This window comes from Muntiacus reevesi, chromosome 3 (assembly GCF_963930625.1).
Source record: "Muntiacus reevesi chromosome 3, mMunRee1.1, whole genome shotgun sequence".
NCBI classification, from domain to species: domain Eukaryota; kingdom Metazoa; phylum Chordata; class Mammalia; order Artiodactyla; family Cervidae; genus Muntiacus; species Muntiacus reevesi.
In genome coordinates, this window is record NC_089251.1 from 116552015 (window position 1) to 116571423 (window position 19409).

General features: G+C 55.2%; 1 protein-coding gene and 1 pseudogene across 3 annotated transcripts; both read right to left on the reverse strand.

Annotated features, from left to right (window-relative positions):
* Positions 1 to 90: 90 nt before the first annotated feature.
* On the reverse strand, positions 91 to 10235 carry FNDC5 (fibronectin type III domain containing 5). Of its 3 annotated transcripts, none has more exons than XM_065930328.1 (7): positions 10177 to 10218; positions 8059 to 8338; positions 6370 to 6485; positions 5436 to 5634; positions 4809 to 4898; positions 2518 to 2651; positions 91 to 1225 (listed from the first exon to the last, which is right to left on the reverse strand). In XM_065930328.1, exons 2-7 carry the CDS (start codon positions 8252 to 8254, stop codon positions 1040 to 1042), a joined length of 921 nt encoding a protein of 306 aa, XP_065786400.1. In that variant the 5' UTR covers positions 8255 to 8338; positions 10177 to 10218; the 3' UTR covers positions 91 to 1039. The 3 variants fall into 3 exon arrangements, with proteins under 3 accessions (XP_065786400.1, XP_065786401.1, XP_065786403.1); XM_065930329.1 differs by having other exon boundaries at positions 1092 to 1627; positions 10177 to 10235; XM_065930331.1 differs by lacking the exon at positions 91 to 1225 and adding an exon at positions 1654 to 2174 and having other exon boundaries at positions 10177 to 10235.
* A 1395-nt stretch (positions 10236 to 11630) lies between these two features.
* LOC136164093 (large ribosomal subunit protein eL22 pseudogene) lies at positions 11631 to 12046 on the reverse strand (annotated as a pseudogene).
* Positions 12047 to 19409: the final 7363 nt, after the last annotated feature.

Consider the following 19409-nt stretch of genomic DNA (forward strand, 5'->3'; position numbering starts at 1 on the left):
GAACTGCCTCCCTCCTCCACACATCCTGACTTGCTGCCAACTGCCAGAAAAAGAGGGCAACATTTGGGCATTTACCAGAAGACGAGGATGTGCCTTTTCATTTGTCTTTTTATTTTACATTTAAAAAGTGGTTATTGCTCTAACTGGATCAGAGGTAAGGACCTCTGCCCTAAGGAGCCTTGGCCTTGCAGCCCCATTCAGCAGGGATGGAAGTCACAAGACAATGAGTGGAGCCTCATGCCCTCCCATGAGGAAGCCCTTAGTGTTGCCGACATCTGCGTTTTACCCTGTGTCTCCTCCCTCCGTGCTCCACACTTGGGCAAAGCAGAGTGGCGGCTGCCCCAGCCACGAGAGCTCTTGTAGACCGGAAGGAAGGGGCGGTCACTGGGTAATGGCTTTCAGCTCTCTGGCTTGGGGGCCATTGCTCTTATCGTTCAGTTCAACAGGTATGCACTGGGCGCCCATGGAGTGCCAGGCTTGTGCCAGGCGTGGTCTCCTACGCGCTCATCCTCAGTCACCGCCGGAAGACGCAGAGGTCCGTCTCTTCCCACGCAGACACTCTGCAGCCGAAACTTGTCAGTCCCAGGGAAGGCTCTGCCCTCCCTTAGCAAGCACCATTTGTGTTTTAAACCAGAAAGAGGCAGTGGAGGGAGGGACCCATCACCTCACACCACTCAGGCTCTAGGGAAGGACATGAGGACCCTGGGGAGCTTTCGCAGAACCCTGGATGAGATGGCAAGATATGGAGACCCCAGAGGCCGGGACTGCTGACTGTCCATGGTGAATGGCTTGGGCCTGCCTTCCAGCAGAGTCCAACCCAGAGGGGGTGATGAGCAGCCCCCAGGGTATCCCATGTGGACGTATCTTTTCACTTGTGCAAGCCAGCACTGTTGCAACTCTAAGAGATTTTTTTTTTTCTAAAGAAATGGAGCCCATACCTTCAAAGGTCTCTTTCCCATTCTGTCTTCTTCAGACCCCACACTGATGACCTTACAGTCAAAAACAAGGGTCAAAGAAGGTACAGGATCCAGGCCACCAGTCAGGGAATCCCTCTGCCCTCTGGAGTGAAGCCCTTCGATTGTGTTTTCCAAAAGAGACAGAACAGAAAACATCTTACACACTCGCAAAGTTGTGCATCGCACCACAAACAAGTCGTTGATGGCTGGATCCAGCGAAGGCTTGATGGCAGCCAGGACTCTGCCCAGCAGGCAGCCCCACAGCTTCCCTGAAAGACACAGCTTCTGTCAGTCCAGGTGCGTGTCAGCTCCCAGGAGCTTTGTGCATTTTCTCAGAGAGGAGGCCAGTCCAGGAGAGGCGAGGAGGCAGAAAGAAGGCTGTGTCTCATGCAGCTTTGCCTTTTCCAGAATGGGGCCAGGCCTTTTAGTTTGGTGGCTTGTTTTATTTTTTGCAGAATTGGGGTTTGTAGTTTAGCCTTCGTCACCAGACCAGGATGGGAATGCAGAGGGAGACTGTGCAGCTAGCGGGGCCTCCCCCTCTCCGACCTCGGCAGTCCCCTCTCTCCCTGAGCCCATGGACCCGGGAACCGGCAGAGAAGAAAAATAAAATCCCTCTCCCTGCAGACAGGCAGTCACACTTCGATGATGTTCACCGAGGGCTTGTTTGGAAACTGGGAGGGAAAAAATGAGAGAAGCGGCCAGGGCTGAATTGAACAGAGTTCTTGCAAGGTTTGGAAAAAGGGAGAAGACACCAGGAGGAAGGGAGCAGCAGGGCTGCAGCCTAAAAGCCAGGCTCTCGTCTCAGGTGGAAGGCAAGCAGGAACCCCGCCTGGATGCCTGGTCTCTCTGCCTTCTCACGCCCAGCCTCTGGCCTCGCTCAGCTGAATGGCCAGGACAGGGTCCTGGGCCCCAGCAGAGCCGCCCCGCCGGCCGGTCCTCTCACCTCCTGCAGATCTGCCTCTTGAGCACAGCCTCAGCCACTGACATTGCTGAGGTGCTTCTGGAGATGGGGGTTAATAAGAGGCTTCAGGAAAGCGCCAGATAGAAGCCGAGAGAGAGGACAGGAAGCCAGAGGGTGTAAGGAGACGGAGAGGGGAAGAAATGTGGAGAGGGCCAGATGTTTGTTGGACAACCATCGTCAGAACCATGAGATTCTCTCCCATTCTCTACGTCTTCCTTCTGAGCTGCCCAGAGCAAGCACTGACAGGGTTTTCATATCTGTTTCACAGGAGAGGAAACGAAGGTACAAAGAGGTGAAGCACCTGCCCAAGGTCACAGAGCAGAGCAGGAGCAGAATGAGCCCAGAACCCCAACTCTCGTCATCCCGCATCAACCAGGAACTCTGCCCCCGCATTTGCTGCCCTCTGGTTAAACCCCTCCTGGCCCCTGGCACCCTGCAAAAGGAGAGGATCCAAAATCAATTTGCAGCGTGCCCGGTGTCACACGGACAGCAGCCAAGCTTGGCTCTGTCCCGCGGCAGCCACGCCAGGCCCCAAGCTGACTCCTCGGTATCCCAGGGACTACGAGGGAGCCAGCCCCGGGGCTCAGATCTCACCCTCACCTTGCTACGGAGAAGCCCCCCGCCTTGGTGCTCTGGTGTGCTGGTTTCTGACGCACTCTTGGTTTTTTCCTTGTTGTTGTTAGGTTCGTTGTCCTTGATGATGTCATACTGGCGGCAGAAGAGGGCGATGACGCCTGCAGGGGACAAGGGGGAGGAGTCAGAGGCCAGAGCCCCAGTCCCCGTCCCTCCGCTTCATTCCCGTTAGACCTGGCTGAGCTCCTGCGGGTCTAGGTTCCAGGTGGCCTGTCACCTGCTCCGATGCAGGAGGCTGCCTCTGGTTCCCATGTCCACCTGTCCCTAGCCCTGAAACCCCTGCACCTCACCGGCCTTCCCACAACACCCTTCTGACCCTGTCTCCTCCTCCCCCTTTTCTAAACCTCAGAGGGCTCCCCTATCCTTTAGAGCAAAGAGCAATGAGAGCATCCATCAAGCACGTGCCAGGGCCTGACAGTCCACCTCGCTGAGCTCTCACAGCTCTCGGGGGGCACCAGTTATTACCTTCCCCAGGTTACCAAGGAGGACCTGAGGCAGAGCTCAGACAACTCACTCACCATCACAGGGTGCAGCTGGGGTGTGCACTCCAGGGCCTGCACTCTCCTCAATGTTTAATGCTGCTAAACTAATATTTTTTGATTTTTTTGAAAGGCCATTAAGTGTAATATTAATGCAACCACCTCCAACTCTCATAGGGGCCTTCCCCATTTTCACCTCTATACTTGATTTACAGTGCTTTTTCTTTTTCTCTTGTGGCCACACTGCATGGCTTGCGGGATCTTAGTTCCCTGACCAGGGACTGAACCCAGGTCACAGCAGTGAAAGCCCAGAATCCTAACCACTAGGCCACCAGGGAACGCCTAGAGTACTACTTCTTGATCTGTTTTAGAGGTTATCTGTCCCCTCCATGGGAGACAGAGCCCAACAACCCCCTCTACTTCCTTCCCCATCATTCTAGTAGAATTACACCACAATTTGGGGTTAATTCGCTATTTTATATTGTTACGATTATATGAATACTATCTGTGCCAAGTCTAATAGCACGCCACATAAGCAAACCTAACCTTTTGTACAGTCCTGTGTTTTTCCTTTCTCTTTCAAGTGTCTGCTTTTCTTTGCATCTATACAGCATATTTTCTCATATGCCTCAACAACCACGGATGCCCTCTCAACCACGGATGTTAATATAACTTTGACATGGTGTTTAATTCCTTCAAAAGGACTTCAGTCCACTTGACAGCCTCACCATCCTCCCCTCCTCACTCTCTACCTTCTCTCTAGGGTCACAGCTGCACCGAGCCAGGCTGAGCTTAATTCGCTTCTCGCACACACCATGCCCAGAATACCTTTCCTTATTTGGCTGCTTGGTGAACTCCTACTCATCCTTCAAAACACAATCCCCATCTACCTCCTCTCTGGGTTTTTCTTGATTTCTACTCCGAGCCCCAGAATGAAGTCCCTGTCCTCTGCTCCCATGCACGGTGCTCTAACAGCACTCATCACGTCGAATTATAGTTAAATACGGGCCCGGCGTCTCCCAGGCTGAGATCCTTACAAGCACCGGGCTCTTCGTAGTCCCAACTGTGGCACTTCTCTCTGGAATGGAGTGGCTGTTCAGTAAATTCTGGTTGGGTTGCGTGCAGAGACCGTGGTCTCTATCCTCAGGGAGCTCACAGACAAGTGGGAAAAGAGAGAGAGAGGAGCCCAACTAACTTAGCTAGGAAGAGCTACATTCAGAGAGGAGCACAGTGCGGCATGGGAGCACGGAGGCAGGAGAAATAGTCTAATGCACGGATGGGAGGCTTCATTCAGGCGGTCTCGGAGCCGCGTCTAGAATGATGAGTGGGATAAGAGGGTGGCCCAAGCCTGAGCTGCTCGGACCTGAAGCTGCTCAGACCGAGAGGCACAGCCACCCAGAAGAGGACAGAGAGGCTGCTGCAACCGTGGCTGCTCGTGACGGTGGGGGAGGGCAAGCACTCATAGAATCCTACTGGGTTGGTCAAAAGGTTCATCTGGGTTTCCGTATGACGTCATGGAAAAAACCCAAATGAACCTTTTGGCCAACCCCACCCAGGCAGCGACTGAATTGCTATTTTTTTGGGGTGAGGGGTAAGTTAGAGAAGGGGTCAGATCTGGCCCTCCAGAGCAGAACTTGGGTTCTTAAATCCTCCTCTCTCACTGTCTCCAAGCCCCTCGCCCTTCATTTCCGTGAGAACAGGGTCTGGTCAGGGTCCCCCATTTCCGCACCCCCGCCCCCAACCCAGGTGAAGTGAAGGGGAGCTCGGGGCCGGACTCACCAGCCCACATGAACAGGACCACAACGATGATCAGCACCTCGCCCGTCCGCAGCTGTTGGTTCCTCCCCATCTCCTTCATGGTCACCTCATCTGTGCAGAGAGAGACGCTAAGGTCTGGAGCTCCCTGCCCCTCCAATAGCCACCCGTCTAGGGCCAAGCCCCAATATTAAATGCTTATTTCTCAGCTCAGTCGTGTCCGACTCTCTGCGACCCCATGAACCGCAGCACGCCAGGCCTCCCCGTCCATCACCAACTCCCGGAGTCCACCCAAACCCATGTCCATTGAGGCAGTGATGCCATCCAACCATCTCATCTTCTGTCATCCCCTTCTCTTCCTGCCCTCAATCTTTCCCAGCATCAGGGCTTATTTCTACCTGTGCTCAAAAAGAGATTCGAGAACATACTGATGGCTACTTAGGTGGCAGTAACTGGACTTAAAGCTGTGAGTTTGAGTCCCTTTGTTTGGGGGACCAGAGTGGACCTCCCTAGCTCAGGGGCTGCCTGACTAGGTGGCAGGGCCCCTGGCGGGGGGGGGCAGGTTTTGTGCTTTCTGTCAGTCATGCACCGCTCCAGCCCAGACCACCGGTCCCCACACCCCATCCCGTGCTGAAGGTGGCCCGGGCCTGCCTTTGTTCTTCGAGGTCATCTTCTCAGCCTCGCGTGGCGTCTTGAACAGCACGGGCTCGCTGGCCGGACTCTGACCCTGGATGGATATGGCCTGCACGTGCACAATGTACTCCGTGTCCTCCTCCAGGTCCCAGAGCGCGCACGAGCGGGTGGTGGTGTTCACCTCCTGGATGAAGCGCAGCATCCGCACGTCCTTCTTCTACCAAGAGCAAAGCCAGGCCCCGGGTTTCAGTGCCAGGGCCCCCACGCCACATCTCCCCACCTCTCCAGCAGTGATGAGGCCTCACCCTAGCTACCGTGCTAAACCCCCCACAGCCACAATCTGACTCAAGCATCCCATCACCTCTGCAGGCAGGTATCCACCTCTCCATTTTGCAGGCCAGGAGATAGGTTCAGAGAGGTTTCAGAAGCTGTCCAAGGACATACATCTTGAGAGAACTGGTGGTGGTGGTTGTTTTGTTTAATCACTAAACCATGTCTGACTCTTTGCGACCCCATGGACTGTGGCCCACCAGGCTCCTCCGTTCATGGGATTTCCCAGACAAGAATAGTGGAGTGGGTTGCCATTTCCTTCTCCAGGGGTTCTTCCCAACCCAGGGGTCGAACCCGGGTCTCCTGCACTGGCAGGCGGATTCTTTACCACTTAGCCACGAGGGAAACCCAAGAGAACTGGTGTGTTAGTTGCTCAGTCATGTCTGACTCTTTGTGACCCCATGAACTGGAGCCAGGTCCTAAACTGGCTTATGATCAAAATCCTGCCCTTAATTCCCAGGTTCCAACCATAGGTTTCCCTCCTGGGGCTTTGTTTCCCAGCCGCCTGTGCAGCTTTCTGTCCATCTCTCTTACTCCTTGTTCCTCTTTCTGCTTCCCTCCCCTCCCACCCATCACTTGTATCTGGATGTGTTCTTCCCTCCCAGGGACCCTTGAGCGTTACCTGCTGAGAGATGGCAAATCCGATGACAACCTCGTCCTCCAAGACATCCCAGCTTACCACCGCAGAGTTGGCCTTGAGGTGCCTGACAGTGACGTTCACTGGGGCCGAGGGGCTGTCTGGGGGTGGGGAGGCACCTGAGTCTGAGCACCCCCGCTGTGAGGCGCAGATCCACCGTCTCGTAAGTAAGAAAGGGGAACCTGAGGTGGCTATGCGGTGACGAGGAAGAAATCCAGGCCTCCGGTGGGACTGGCCCCCGGGGGTGGTCTCAGTTTCTTAGGGGTTGAAGAGCCAGGCCTGGGGAGCCCCAGGCTCCTTGGATCCAGGGCAGGGGCCCATGCTGACCACAACTGGCCCCACTAGAGTCCAGCTGAAATTGATGAGCCTGGGCCAGGGCCAGGGCTCATGGAGGGGCAGCGGGAGGTGGGGGGGTGGGGGTAGGGGACAGGCATGGAGGAGACAGGTGGCCGGGGTTGTAGGAGCTGAAGGTGAGTCTGGTGAAAGCGGTCAGAAGGCCTCCCAGTCCAGGGCTCTTGCTACAAAATGGAACTGTCAAGCGAGTGACCTTGAGGGAAGGAGAAAGACCCAGAGGTCGAGAAGAGTCTAGCTTGGCGAGCCCTGGGATGGGACTGAGGCTCCAGAGAGGAAGCCCCAGGATTGTGGAGGGCCAGGCAGGAGAATCCCTGGGAAGGGCCTTCTCCAGACCCTGCCAACCCCAGGAGGCAGGTGGGGAGGCAGCAGAGGAAGACGGGGTCACTGAGAGCAGGGCCCCTCCAGCAGAGTCAAAGGAACAGGGGAGGGCCTTCTGGAAGCTGGGACAGAACAAAGGGGACCAGAGGAAACCAGAGTGGGGGGAGGGTAGGGGTCAAGGAAGCAAGAACCTTCCAAGAGAGGGGTGCCAGAGTCACTGAAGCTTCTGTATCCCCCAGGGGCAGGCGCTGAAAGGGGAAGAAGATTAAGCCTGAGCTGTCCCCCTTGCCCCATGGGCCTGGGGCCTGGGGACACAAAGCCAGACGTGGAGTCCAAGAGAGACAGAGGGACACAGACAGGGGCAGCAGACAGTGCACCGGAGAAGAGACGAGGGGGGACGGGAGACAGACACAGGACGGAAGCAGGGAGCCGGCACTGGGCCAGGGCGGGGGGCAGGAAGGGAGACTAGCAAGGAGGCAGCAGCCAGACGGGACTTGCCCAGGGCATCTGGAGAGGCAGGGTGCCCAGGAGGCCAGGCCCCAGGGGGCAGTCGCCTCAGGGCTCGGGGTCCACCCCCCCCCTCCCAGTGCCCTCGGGTGCCAATCCTCTCCCCCTCTCCCCCGCAGGACCCAGGCCGCTCAGACCTGCAGAGTTAGCCTGCAAGGCTCTGGGGACAGGGAGAGAGGCCTTAGGTTCGGGGACCGTGTCCTCAGCTGCTCCCTGGGCCAGAGAAAGGAGCCGGGGCTCCTGAAGGAAAGGCCTGGGGTCAGGGCAACGGAGGAGGGGGCTGGGGATCCCAAGACCCTAGATCCCAGGGCCAGGGGTGGCGGGAAGTGGTTTGAGAGCTGGAGGTCGGGTGGGGGGGGGGGGGGTCAAGTAGGCAGGAAAGGGGCTGGAGGTGGGGCGAAGGGGGAGCAGTGAGCGGGCCAAAGACGGGGTCCCCAGGGAGCAGGGAAGGGACCGGAGGACGCCCACCCGCGCCCCCGCCCGGGGCCCCCTTACCCGCCTGCACCAGCGCGAGGCAGACGCAGCCCAGCCACAGGCGGAGCGCGGCGCGGTGCATGGCGGCGGCTCCGGCCGGCCGGCCCGGGGCGGCGCAGGGGGACGCGGCTCCGGCGCCCGGCGGCCGCCCGCGCTGGCGCTCCGGCCCGCGGCCCGCCCGGCCCGGCCGCCCCGCGCCGCCCCGCGCCGCCTGCATGTCGGCTCCGCGGACAGCGACTCCCGCACGGCGGCGGCTGCGACCGCGTCCACGTCGGGCGCCCGGGGGGGCGGGGCGCCCCCGCTGCGGGGAGAGGCGCGGGGGCGGGGTGAGGGCCGGAGGGCACCCCCCAGCCGCCCCCACCCCGAGGGCCCGCGACCCGGCCCTCGGGGCTGCGCCCGCTGGCGCTCCCACCCTCTCGCCTGTGCCCGAGTCCGAGCCGGGCTCTCGGCGCCCCGCCGTGCTGAGTGAGCCCCGGCCTCGCGGCGCCTGTGCACGCCGCGCCACTGCCCTGACCTGGCCGCCACCGCTGCCCTTTCTCGGGGAGACAGGGAGGGCGAGTGCCACGGAGACTCTCCTCTGTGCCCCCTCGCCTGGGGGTCCCCACCCTCACCCCGCCCCTGCCCCAGGCCCAAGGCTTTGCAGACTGGGGCAGGAGGGAGCCGCGGGGAGCAGTCCCAGGAGGGATGGGGGTGACTCTATAGAGTGCTCAGTAGGTGCTAGGGTGCTCGGTGTTTACCCTGGGGCCGAGGAGGGAGAGGGTGAGGGCCTGGCCCTGAGACCGCAGGCCAGTCCCTCCCCTTCCTGGACCTCCGTTTTTCTCTCCACAGAGAGCATCTCCGAGGTGCCAGATGCACGCGGGGGCCTTTATTCGCTTCACGTCACTGCTACCCTGTCAGGGCCCGCTCTGCTGTCCGCATTTTGCACTGGAGGAGCCGGCAGCTTGGACTCGCCCAAGGACCCACAGCAGAGCCAGGATGGGAACACAGGCCCATCTGACTCCCCATCCCGTGCCTGACTGGGCTGTCTCCCCGCTTGGGATCCCTGAGAGCCTAGAGCCAGCTTCTCCCCAGCAAGAGAACAATCTGGAACAATCTCTTCTCAAGAGCAGGCATGAGGGAGTTGTTTCAGCGATCCCCCTACCCCCGCCCTTCAGGCTGAATGCAGTGAATGAGCTAATGACTCTATAAAGTGCAGCCACAGTTCAGAAAGGGCTTGAGAGCCTCTCCGTCATCACCCTGGGGACATCCATATGCCTACCACTGTCCCTGCTTCGGCCCACACATCCTTCAGTCTCATCCACTCTTCTGATCTTGGAGTGGCAGAGACACACCCTCACGCTGCACCCACCACCCTCTCCCTAATGATGAGAGCATCTCTGGAGCACCAAACTCCTGGGGAAGCCCCCCACCCCCCACCCTCTGTCTCTCTTCACCCTGAGTCCCAGTCAGAGAAGGAAGGTTGAGGAGCCAAGAACAGACCAGGGCCTTAGGGCCCGGGACAGGGAGGGACCCCCCTTCTCTCTCAGTGAGCCTCCTCCCCCATTGTTTGAAATCCCACCATGAGGGGGCATCCCGTTGGGTCTTAAAAACCTTCTGGTCTTCAGAAGCCCCTGGAAGACCTAATTCTTTTTAAAAAGGGGACACCTTGCAAAGTTATCCCACAACACATTCAAGATGCCCCCTGCCTCTGTCTCCATTTTAGATTAAAAACCTGAGGTTCAGAGCTTGGCGCAGATTCACAGAGCAAGTCCAGAGCGTCAGTGGAGCCCTCATCTCCCAATGCCCACCCCACAACTACCTGTACTGCCCCCAAGTCTGTCTGGTCACCTTGTAAGGGGTGAGATGGGAGGGGGCTCGGGGGTTCTGGCTGAGCACTAGCCCCTCAGTACCCCCGCCCCTCTGTTTCCTCAGCCACATACCTTATCCTGGGGTGAGCCTCAGCTGGGACCTCCACCTGTTTGGGATAGGAGCCAGGGAGCCAGAGCGCCTCGCCCTTCCAGTCCTTTCCCTCTTCGCTCTCTTTTTTCCTCTCCTTCCTTCCTTCTCTTTCTCTCTCCCCGGCAGCTGCCTTCAGCCCAACCCCGCCCAGCCCCGCCCCACCAGCTGCAGCTTGGCCCCTTAGGGACCCTCCTCACCCACCAGGCAGGAAAACACAACCCGGAGCCCGCAGGAGCAACTGGAGTCTCCTCAGGCCTCATCGCAGGAGCCAGCAGGAAGGAGAGGGGTCAGTTAGAGGTCACCGAGTCCACGCCTGTCCCTGCTGGGGACAAGAGGAGGGAGGGGCGGGGTCCCGGTGGGGTCTGGAGTCCGGTCCAGCGAAGGGGAAAGGGGAGTCTCGGCGCCACCTGCTGGCCGCGTCGGGTATAACCCCAGGTAGATGTAGGGCATTGGGAGGCGGGGAGGTGGCTGTGTTTGAGGGTTTGAGACGATGGGCAAGCGTGGCTGGAGGATGGACCGGGCATGAAAGACAGGACTTGAAGAATTGTGGCTGTGGGCGTGCTGCCTTCCGGGGTTCCATGATGCGTGGGGTGCTTGGGCATTACTTCAGTTCTGGGGAAAGTCCTGATGCCTGGAGCGTGGCAACCAGTGGAAGCTGGGTCTGGGGTGGGAAAAGCTGGGAGGATTTAGAGATCCCCTGCGGGATCTCGGGAGAGAGCTGTCAGGACCAGTTCCTTTATGTGCACCATCCAGTACACTATCTCTTAGCACAGGGCTAAGAGCAGTAGGCAATCAATAAGGGTGTGTTGCATGTAAAAACTTGTTCTTCTAACATTTATTTATTGAGATTTATGTCCCAGGCTCTGTGCAACATTCTGGAAATACAGCAGTGGAAGAATGAATGAATGCATGAATGGGGATGTGGATGGGAGGGGGAGAGGGGTGTACCTCTGTCCCCCCAAACTGCACAGATCTCCATTGGGAGGACTCCACAGACACCTCCTGGGGAGCTGACTGGTCACTTACACATTGGCACACCTGGTGAGGTCACAAGCACTTGGGGATCTTCCTGAGTGTCCAGAGTTCTTCAGCGTCCCAGGGCCTAACCCAGGTTGCAGGTAAGCATTTAGGATGGGAAGTCTCTTCTTTGCCACCTAGAATGGTCGTGGCCCTCTCTAGGGTGCCTTATGGATACACACACTCCAAATCACAGGAAGAATTAGGAGAAGGACAGGAGATTGCTTTGAGGGTAATCAAGCACCTACCCAGAACTTGGCTTTTTGTCCGTATTCTTTATTTATTTTGGTTCCAAAGTTTTATTCAAAAACCCATACAAAATATTCCAGATAACTGAGTTTGGAGATAGATACAATTAAAATTGAATCTATTAAAAAAATTGTATCTATTTGTTTATGGCTGTGCTGAGTCTTTGTTGCTGCACAAGCTTTTCTCTAGTTGTGGCGAGGGAATTACTCTCTAGTTGCTGCATGGACTTCTCATTGAGGTGCCTTCTTTTGCTGTATGGGCTGCTTTTGGAGCATGGGCTCTAGGTGCGTGGGCTTCAATAGTTGCTCCGAGGCATGTGAGACCTTCTGGGACCAGGGGTTGAACTCATATCCCCTGCATTGGAAGGCGCATTTTTTTTTTTTTTTTTTTTACCACTGAGCCACCAAGAAAGCCCCTCCTCCCAAGATAACTGAGTTTTCACCCTCCTCTTCTTCATCTTGATTAATCTGGAAGTAGTGCAATTTGTAACTTTCTTTGCTGTTAGCAACTCCACGCAACATAGATTATTCTTCTTCAAATATTTTTTGGTGAGATATTTCAAATACCTTTTGGAAAAAGGCACCACAGAGGTTGCAGTAATCTTGCTTTTGCTTCTTTCGATTGTCACAGCCCCTCCCCCAAGACTCCCAGCTTGTCCATTCACTTTGTCTCTTGAAGAAACTGCTCAAAACTGGCAGCATCCGTGAGTCCATCTTCTCAAGATGGGTACAGTCAAGAGGAAACTTCAGGACCTGCTTCTTTCTTTTTTGCCCACCTTCACCACAAGCTTTTTCACAGGCACCATGGTGGCCGCAGAGGCAGAAAGGCTGTCAGTGTTATTTTGAGTCTTAGACTGATAAGTGTTATTAGCTGCTGTTCCAGATCAGGAAACTGAGGCTCAGAGAGGTGTGAGGACTCATTCTGGGTTGCACAGCTAGTGAATTATGGAGCCATGGCTCAAATTCAGTGAAGCGGCTTCCAGTTCAGGACTTGATCTGGTCTGCCTATATCCTTCCTTCAGCTCTGGGGGCTCCTCAGGGGTCCTGGGCCCAGGTCCCACCAGCGAATATACATTTTCATTCCCTAGAGGGCTTGAGGCTGGTTGCTCACAGAGGCAGTTGCTAAGCCCAGGCCCAAGACCATACCAGGAAAGGGGCCCACCATTGATCCAACAGTTTCCATGTGCCAGCACATTACATACACTCTAGAAGCTTCTCCTGAGTCCTCACCACCCTGAGACGTTGGGAATGTTATACTCGTTTACGGGTGTAGAAACTGAGTCTTAAAGAGAGGAGGTAGCTTGCCATGGGTCATACAGCTGGGAGACAATGGTCTGGCCCGTCTAATCACCCGAAGTCCCCATCGCAGCAACGATGAGGCCAACCCAGCTTAATATTTCTTGAATGTCTGCACCAGGCCAGCCTGGGGCTGGGTGCCAAAGACATCATGATGAACCAGATTGGTCCAAGTTCTTGAGGAACTCCTTAAAGAGAGAGACACTCTTAAAAGACAAAGAGAGGACCGCCTTCTGGACCAAGAGGGACCGTAAATCTATAGGAGCCAGGAGAGAGTATTAACTTAAAAGGATGGGATTCCCTGGTGGTCCAGTGGTTAGGATTCAGTGCTTCCATTACAGGAGGTACGGGTTCGATCCTCGGTTGGGAAACTAAGATCCCACAAGCCTCACAGCACAGCCAAAAGCAAACAAAACTTAAAAGGAAAGCATGGAAAAAAAAAAAAAAGGAAAGCATGGAGGGCGTCTTAATTAGTGCTGACAGTCAGGTGGGAATTAGTCAAATGAGGGGAAAGAGGCAGAGGGGAAAAAGGAAACATTGGCCCTGAAGCCTGGGAGACATAGAGTCTATGTTGAGGGGAAACAGGGGAGGCAGAGTAGGGTGGCAGGGAGGGGTTGCTATCAGCTCTGGGCTGTGACAGTGGGAGCAGGAGAAATAGGATTGGTGTGAAAGACTGCTCTGAGCTTGCAAGAGAAGTCAGGGCTGGGGATGGCTTTCTGCATTCAACAAACATATATTGTGCACCTCTTAAGTGCCAGGTCCCATGCTAGGTCCCGAGGACACAGCTGTGAAGGGGATGACAACATCCCTGACCTCATGAATCTCATGTTCCAGTGGGAAAGATAGGCAATAAACAAGCGAGCTAATGACTTGAGAGTCCCTTAGACTCTCAGCAAGGAGATCAAACCAGTCAATCCTTAAGAAAATCAACCCTTAATATTCATTGGAAGGACTGATACTGAAGCTGAAGCTCCAATCCTTTGACCACCTGATGTAAAGAACTGACTCAATGGAAAAGACCCTGATGCTGGGAAAGATTGAAGGCAGGAGGAGAAGCAGATGACAGAGGATGAGATGGTTGGATGGCATCACCGACTTGATGGACATGAGTTTGAGCAAGCTCCAGGAGTTGATCATGGACAGGGAAGCCTGGCGTGCTGCAGTCCATGGGATTGCAAAGAGTCGGACGCAACTTGGCAAGTGAACAATACCAGTGACTAAGTAAAATACCTTCAGAGACACACAGCTGTAGCAAAAATGGTGGAACATGATTTAGAATGGGAAAAAGGGGTGGGGAAATGTTACAAAGTGGTCTGAGGCTGTGACATCTGAACTAAGAAGGAAAAAGGAGGCAGATACAACAGAAGTTACAGGTTTGGCACCATCAGGAAACTTACAGAAGCCAGTGAGACTGGGTCTTCATGAGGAAGGAAGAATGAAGGTGGCTAGAATCAATAGCACAGGGACCAGGTGTATGGAATAGAGCTTAGATTTATTCTGACTGCAGTGGAAAGCATCTAAAAGAAATGTGATGTGATCTGATTGACATTTTAAAAGTGTTACTTTTTCATGTGACAGACGGGTCCTCACCCTGCTGAACATTCAGGTCTCTGCCTGACAGACGGTGTGAGCACCAAATCACTGTGGGACGGTGATTTTTAAATCTGCTAGTGCTTCCCCTTAGATTTGGGTGAGGCCAGATCTAAGTAGTGGTTGGACTTCCCCGATGGCTCAGCGGGTAAAGAATCCCCCTGCAATATTGGAGACACAGGAGACGTGAGTTTAATCCCTGAGTCAGGAAGATCCCCTGGAGGAGGGCATGGCAACCCACTCCAGCATGATTGCCTGGGAAATCCCATGGACAGAGGAGCCTGGCAGACAACAGTCCAAAAGGTCGTGAAGAGTCAGATGGAACTGTGACTAAGCGCGCGCACGCGCGCGCACACACACACACACACACACACACACACACACACACACGTGCAGTAGTGGATACGGCAGCAAGCTTTGATGTTGGAGCTCTGAGTCTACATCCTGGCTGGGCCCCTGGCTGACACTGTAGTTTTGAGGGGGTATTTAACCTGAGTCTGTCCTTTAAGATGGGAGAGTGGTGCTTCCCTCGGGGTCCCTGCACGAGGAAGGCATGAGGCATGTCTACAGCAGGCATAGCAGGGCCTGTCTCCGGTTGGGTTGTAAATCCTAGAAGGCAGGAGAAGACTGTTCCTCACAGTCACACCGGGATGGAGCAGAAGTTCAACGTTCGAGTCTGAACCCATCTTCCTCGGTAGCTCCAGGGAGTTTCACCTTAATTACCATTGTTCTTCCAGCTGCAGGTCCCTCTCATGGCTCCGGAGAGGTAGGTCCCGGGGCTTCCACCAATCACGCACTCCTGGGGGTTTTTCATAACCCCCACTTACTGCTTTTAAAATTCTGTGACCAGCTCACCCACGTAGGAAATGATCCTGAAGTCCACCACCATACAGTCACTGACCTGTGAGGAAGCAAGGAAGCTGCTGCAGTTGCCAAGCCATCATGATGGGTCTCGGATGGGCAAGGGACAAGGAGAGAAGCTGATGGAGGATTTGGGGACACTCCTCATAGGAGAAGCTGATGGATGAGATCTGATGAGTGAGGAGAGAGGAGATGGAGAGGGAATGGGGCAGGGGGCAACTTGTCAAAGTCTGGATTCTAAGTCAAAACATCTGGCTGGGTGTTGCTGGGCCAGTTACTCTGCCTCTCCGAGCCTCAACTCCCTCCTCTTGTTTGAAAGGTAATATCCACACTGCAGAATGGTGGAAGAGATAGTAGGGGGCAGGGAGAAGAGGAGAAAGAGATAAAGAAGAGGGAAGATGGGGGAGGAGGCAGGACAAGGGGGAAAAGGGAGGAGATAGAGGAGAAGTCTGAGTGAAGGCCTTCAAATTGGGTAAAAGAGACCTTCTCTTTTAAAGAGATTTCTTCAGTTCCTCAGAGTCCACAAAGGAACTGACTCCCATCTGACAGGGCTCAGAGAGGTTGAGAATCTTGCCCAGCATAACACGGATAGTCAGCATCTTCATGCCCCAAATTACCTCAACTCCTGGATCCCAGATTTGCCTTTGGAGACAGATTCTCAGCTTACAAGCCACAGTCACTGAGGTCCCCGAGGACCAGTGGAGCTGGAGGCTCTGTTTTAGGGGTTCCAGATGTGGCAGGGGGTGGGAAGCAAAGGCTACAGGAGTAAAACCCCTTCCCCAGCAGGGAGGGGTGGAAGGGGGAGGGCCTGAGAATAAGACAGCTCTGAGGCTCGAACCTTAGCTCAGCCCCCCGACTGACTGGGTGACCTCAGGTATCACCATCTAAAGTGAGGGTCTTGGCTCAAGAGCCCACTCACCTCCCACATCTCAGGGTCTCCCTCAGCCTGAAAAAAAAAAAAAAAAAAAGCGACTCTGCAGAAGCAGGGCATGGCCAGCAGAGGGTGCCAGCCGGGGCCGCACTGAAGCCAGTCTTGGCCCAGAACAGGAACGGCTCTGGGGACCCAGAGCCCCAGCTGGGAAGGCCACCCGGCCTCCTGCTTTGCTCCTCTGCCCGGGTGCCAAAAGGCCAGCTCTCAGACTCCAGCCAAGCAGAACCTGAATCTTTTTGTCATACCTCTCTGAGAAACCTCAGTTTCCTCCTCTGTAAATGGGCCTAATAATAGTGCCTGCCTCACAGGATTCGGTGATGATCAACCACATAAGGGCTGAATACACAGGAGCTGCTATTTTTATTAACAGTGGTGGCAGTTGTATTGTATCTTAAAGTGACTGACACAAAGGGCATCCAGTCATTGGTGCTATGACGACAGTGACGATGAGAATGATGCCGTCCCTGTTTATCTTGAATTTCCTAACCAGGGAGTGTCCGGTGCCTATCAACCTGGGATGCCTCCGGTGACAGGGAGCTCACTCCCTCCCCAGCAGCCTGATCTCACAGTCACATCATCGTTTTGCTGAAAGCTGCCTCCTGGAAGACAGCCCACCTCCCAGCTCCCTATCAGGTTGACCCAGCTGGCTTAGCCTCTGACCACAGGCTCCCTTGTTTCCCCAAATTCTGCCTGAGAGGCTCAAGAGGTTGGGGAACCAGGACATTGGCAGCTGGATTCTTGCCTCCTCAGGAAGGGCAGGGAGCTGACAGGTGAACCCAGCTGGCTTTGCCAGCAGGAGATTCCCGGTGGGTCTTGTTCTGGCTGTTCAATATTCCTTTTCTACTGACTGGGAGAAATCAGTAGAAGGCAAGTCTTTGTGGTCCTTTGGGCCTCCCTCTCTCCTCAGTCTCAAGGATGGCTGGAGGCTGGCATGGGAATCCAGAGCTGTAAGTTCAGGAAGCCTGACATCCTAGATGGGAGGCCTCAGCTCCAGCCCCACCTGCTGCCCGGCGCCCCCACCTGTGTTTGTGGGTCCCAGTGTGAGTGCTCTGGGGTCTGGCACAAGCGATCTGTTAGCGAGAGCAGGAGCCAAATAGTCCTGGGCTAAATCTCGGCTACTGTGTGACCTCAGGTAAATCATTCTACCGCTCTGAACCTGTTTCCTCACCAGGGACCTCTCTGAAAGTGGCGTTGTGGGGAGTATAGGAGATGTTACATGTGAAAAGGAAAATGCAGTACTGGGCGCATAGTAAATAGTGTGTGAGTGAAAGTTGCTCAGTCATGCCTGACTCTTTGGACTGTAGCCTGCGAGGCTCCTCTGTCCACGGAATTCTCCAGGCAAGATTACTGGAGTGGGTTGCCATTTCCTGATCCAAGGGATCTTCTCGAAATATCATTACAAAGTGGAAATCTTTCATTTCTCCAAGTCCCTCCCTGAGCCTGAGTGGGTCAGGGTGGCCGTGAGAGCAGATCATATCTGGCAGGGTGGTGTCCTGACCCATTTCTCGGCTAGCGGGCACATTGTACGTGTAACTTCATGTGCAGTGAGTGTGGGTATGCACACACATGCACTGGGCATGCATGCGTATGCAAGGATGTGCACGGGTATGCGTGCATGTACATCAGGCTCTCTGTCCCAGGGATTCCCAGGGCACATGCGTACCTGCGGGTACCCGTGCAGTACCCCTGCACTGATTCAGGAGGCCCCTCTGTTAGCTGTTTCCATGGAAACAAAGAGGCAATCCCCAGCCACGGGAAGAGCCTAAGATACCAGAAATGAGAGTTGACCCTCTCTTCCCAGAAAGACAGAGCCAGAGCATGATGCTCTTGGGATTTGGCAGCCTCAGCCTCCTGGGTTTGGTTGGTTTCGGGACTCTGCATTCTATTGAACCCTCTAGAAGCTCTCACTTCTTCACAGCATCCAGCCTTCTGCAAAGAACTCAAGAAACAGAGCTGAGTCCCATCTTGGGTATGGCTCTACCCCTGTGCCCAGGTTCAGGCAGGGAACGTGGTCTCTTTGTTTCCTCATCCATAAAATAGGGATAATCACACACGCCAGCAGAAGCCTTGAGCTGGGATGTTACCTTCCCTCTTGCTGCTGGGGGCCCTGGCCTTCAAAGCTGCATGAGTGTACACCGAAGGGCCCCGGATGCCACAGCGCAGCCTCCTTCATGTACACGACCCTCCCAGGGTCTCGTGGGCTCCTCCCAGCAACTCTGGGAGGGAGGCTGTTCCTAGAAGTGGAACTGGGGCTCCAGGAAGACACTGCTGGCCAGGGGTGGGGTCAGGTCTGCTGTCCCCATGTCCCCCAGAAGGAGGGTCACCCTGGCCATGAGTACTGGGTGCAGCTTTCTGTCCCGCTGGGGCAGAGCTGGGCTGCCAGAAGGCTTCTGGAAGGCAGGTCCCAGTGGAAGAACCATCTTTTAAAAATCTTGACTCTAGATTTTGACTCAAGTCTCAAGTGTCCTACATGCAGGTTTTAATACATCCAGGCAGAATTGCTTCTGAAGTCACAAGTGGACACTCAGCCACCTGCCCTTCATTCCACCTTCAAGAGTGACCATTCCATTTGCTGTGAACCCAGGAACAATTTTCAGATAGTCAGAGATGGACCGGGAGGAGCAAACCTGCCAGCATGAGAAAGATCTGAATGCTTATGTGTCAGGAAAGCTGTCACAGAAGGGGTCACTTATGACTTGGGGAGGGGACAAAAGGGTGGGCCTGGTGAGGTGACCTTGGATAAGTCACCGTCCCTCCTTGGCAGAGTCGGAAGCCCTTCCAGCTAAGAGGTGCTTACACCAGCAGAGGGATTATTTGCAGGCAAGGGAAGGTCATTGCTTCACTTCACCCCACCTCTAACTAGGTTAAAACTCACATGCGGGTTATGGGGGTCAGGGAGCCCCTTTTCCCCTACCTTGGCTCTAGATCCCTTCTCTAGGTGTTAGGGAGATCCTGACCGTCTGGTAGAAGAGGTGCTGGCTGGTAGGGAGCTGCTGAAGGAAGGCGGAGAAGAGCCAAGACATGAGAGGGGTCTGTCATGGAGAGCCCGAAATGTCCACTTACTCTGGTAGGTGGTAGGAAGCCATGGAAGGTTATTAAACAGAGAGGAAGGGGATTAGATTTAGAGAAACCAAAGGCAGGAACTGTAAGAGGGCCAGAGCCAGCATACAGGGACAATCTGATGAGGGTGTGAGGCAGAGGAGGTGGCAAGGAGACAGGAGGGCAAGCCTGAGAGGCATCCCTAGTAGACAGGCTGACTTGGGAAGGGCGCAGGTGTGGGAGTTAAGAGCAGGGAGGGGTCCTGGTGTGGTGATGGAGGGGGACTCAGGCACAGGGCAGGCTGGTCTGGGAGGTGACGAACTGGATACTGGCTGGTTTGAGCCTGAGGTTTGTCTATGGGTTTCTGGGAGCAAGTCCAGAAAGCAGCTGCAAATGCAGATTTTACAAAAAAGGAGCCAGAGGATCAGAGGAGTTTGTTTTTGCTCAACTTC

Bases quoted from the DNA above. Each gene is read 5' to 3' on its own strand.
- FNDC5 (XM_065930328.1), bottom strand. From the start codon at position 8,254: ATGCAGGCGGCGCGGGGCGGCGCGGGGCGGCCGGGCCGGGCGGGCCGC. The intron at 6,486-8,058 runs GTAAGGGGGCCC...CCCCACCCCCAG, and splicing joins CCTCGCGCTGGTGCAGGCGG to ACAGCCCCTCGGCCCCAGTG. The intron at 1,226-2,517 runs GTGAGGGTGAGA...TGTGTCTTTCAG, and splicing joins GGGGGCTTCTCCGTAGCAAG to GGAAGCTGTGGGGCTGCCTG.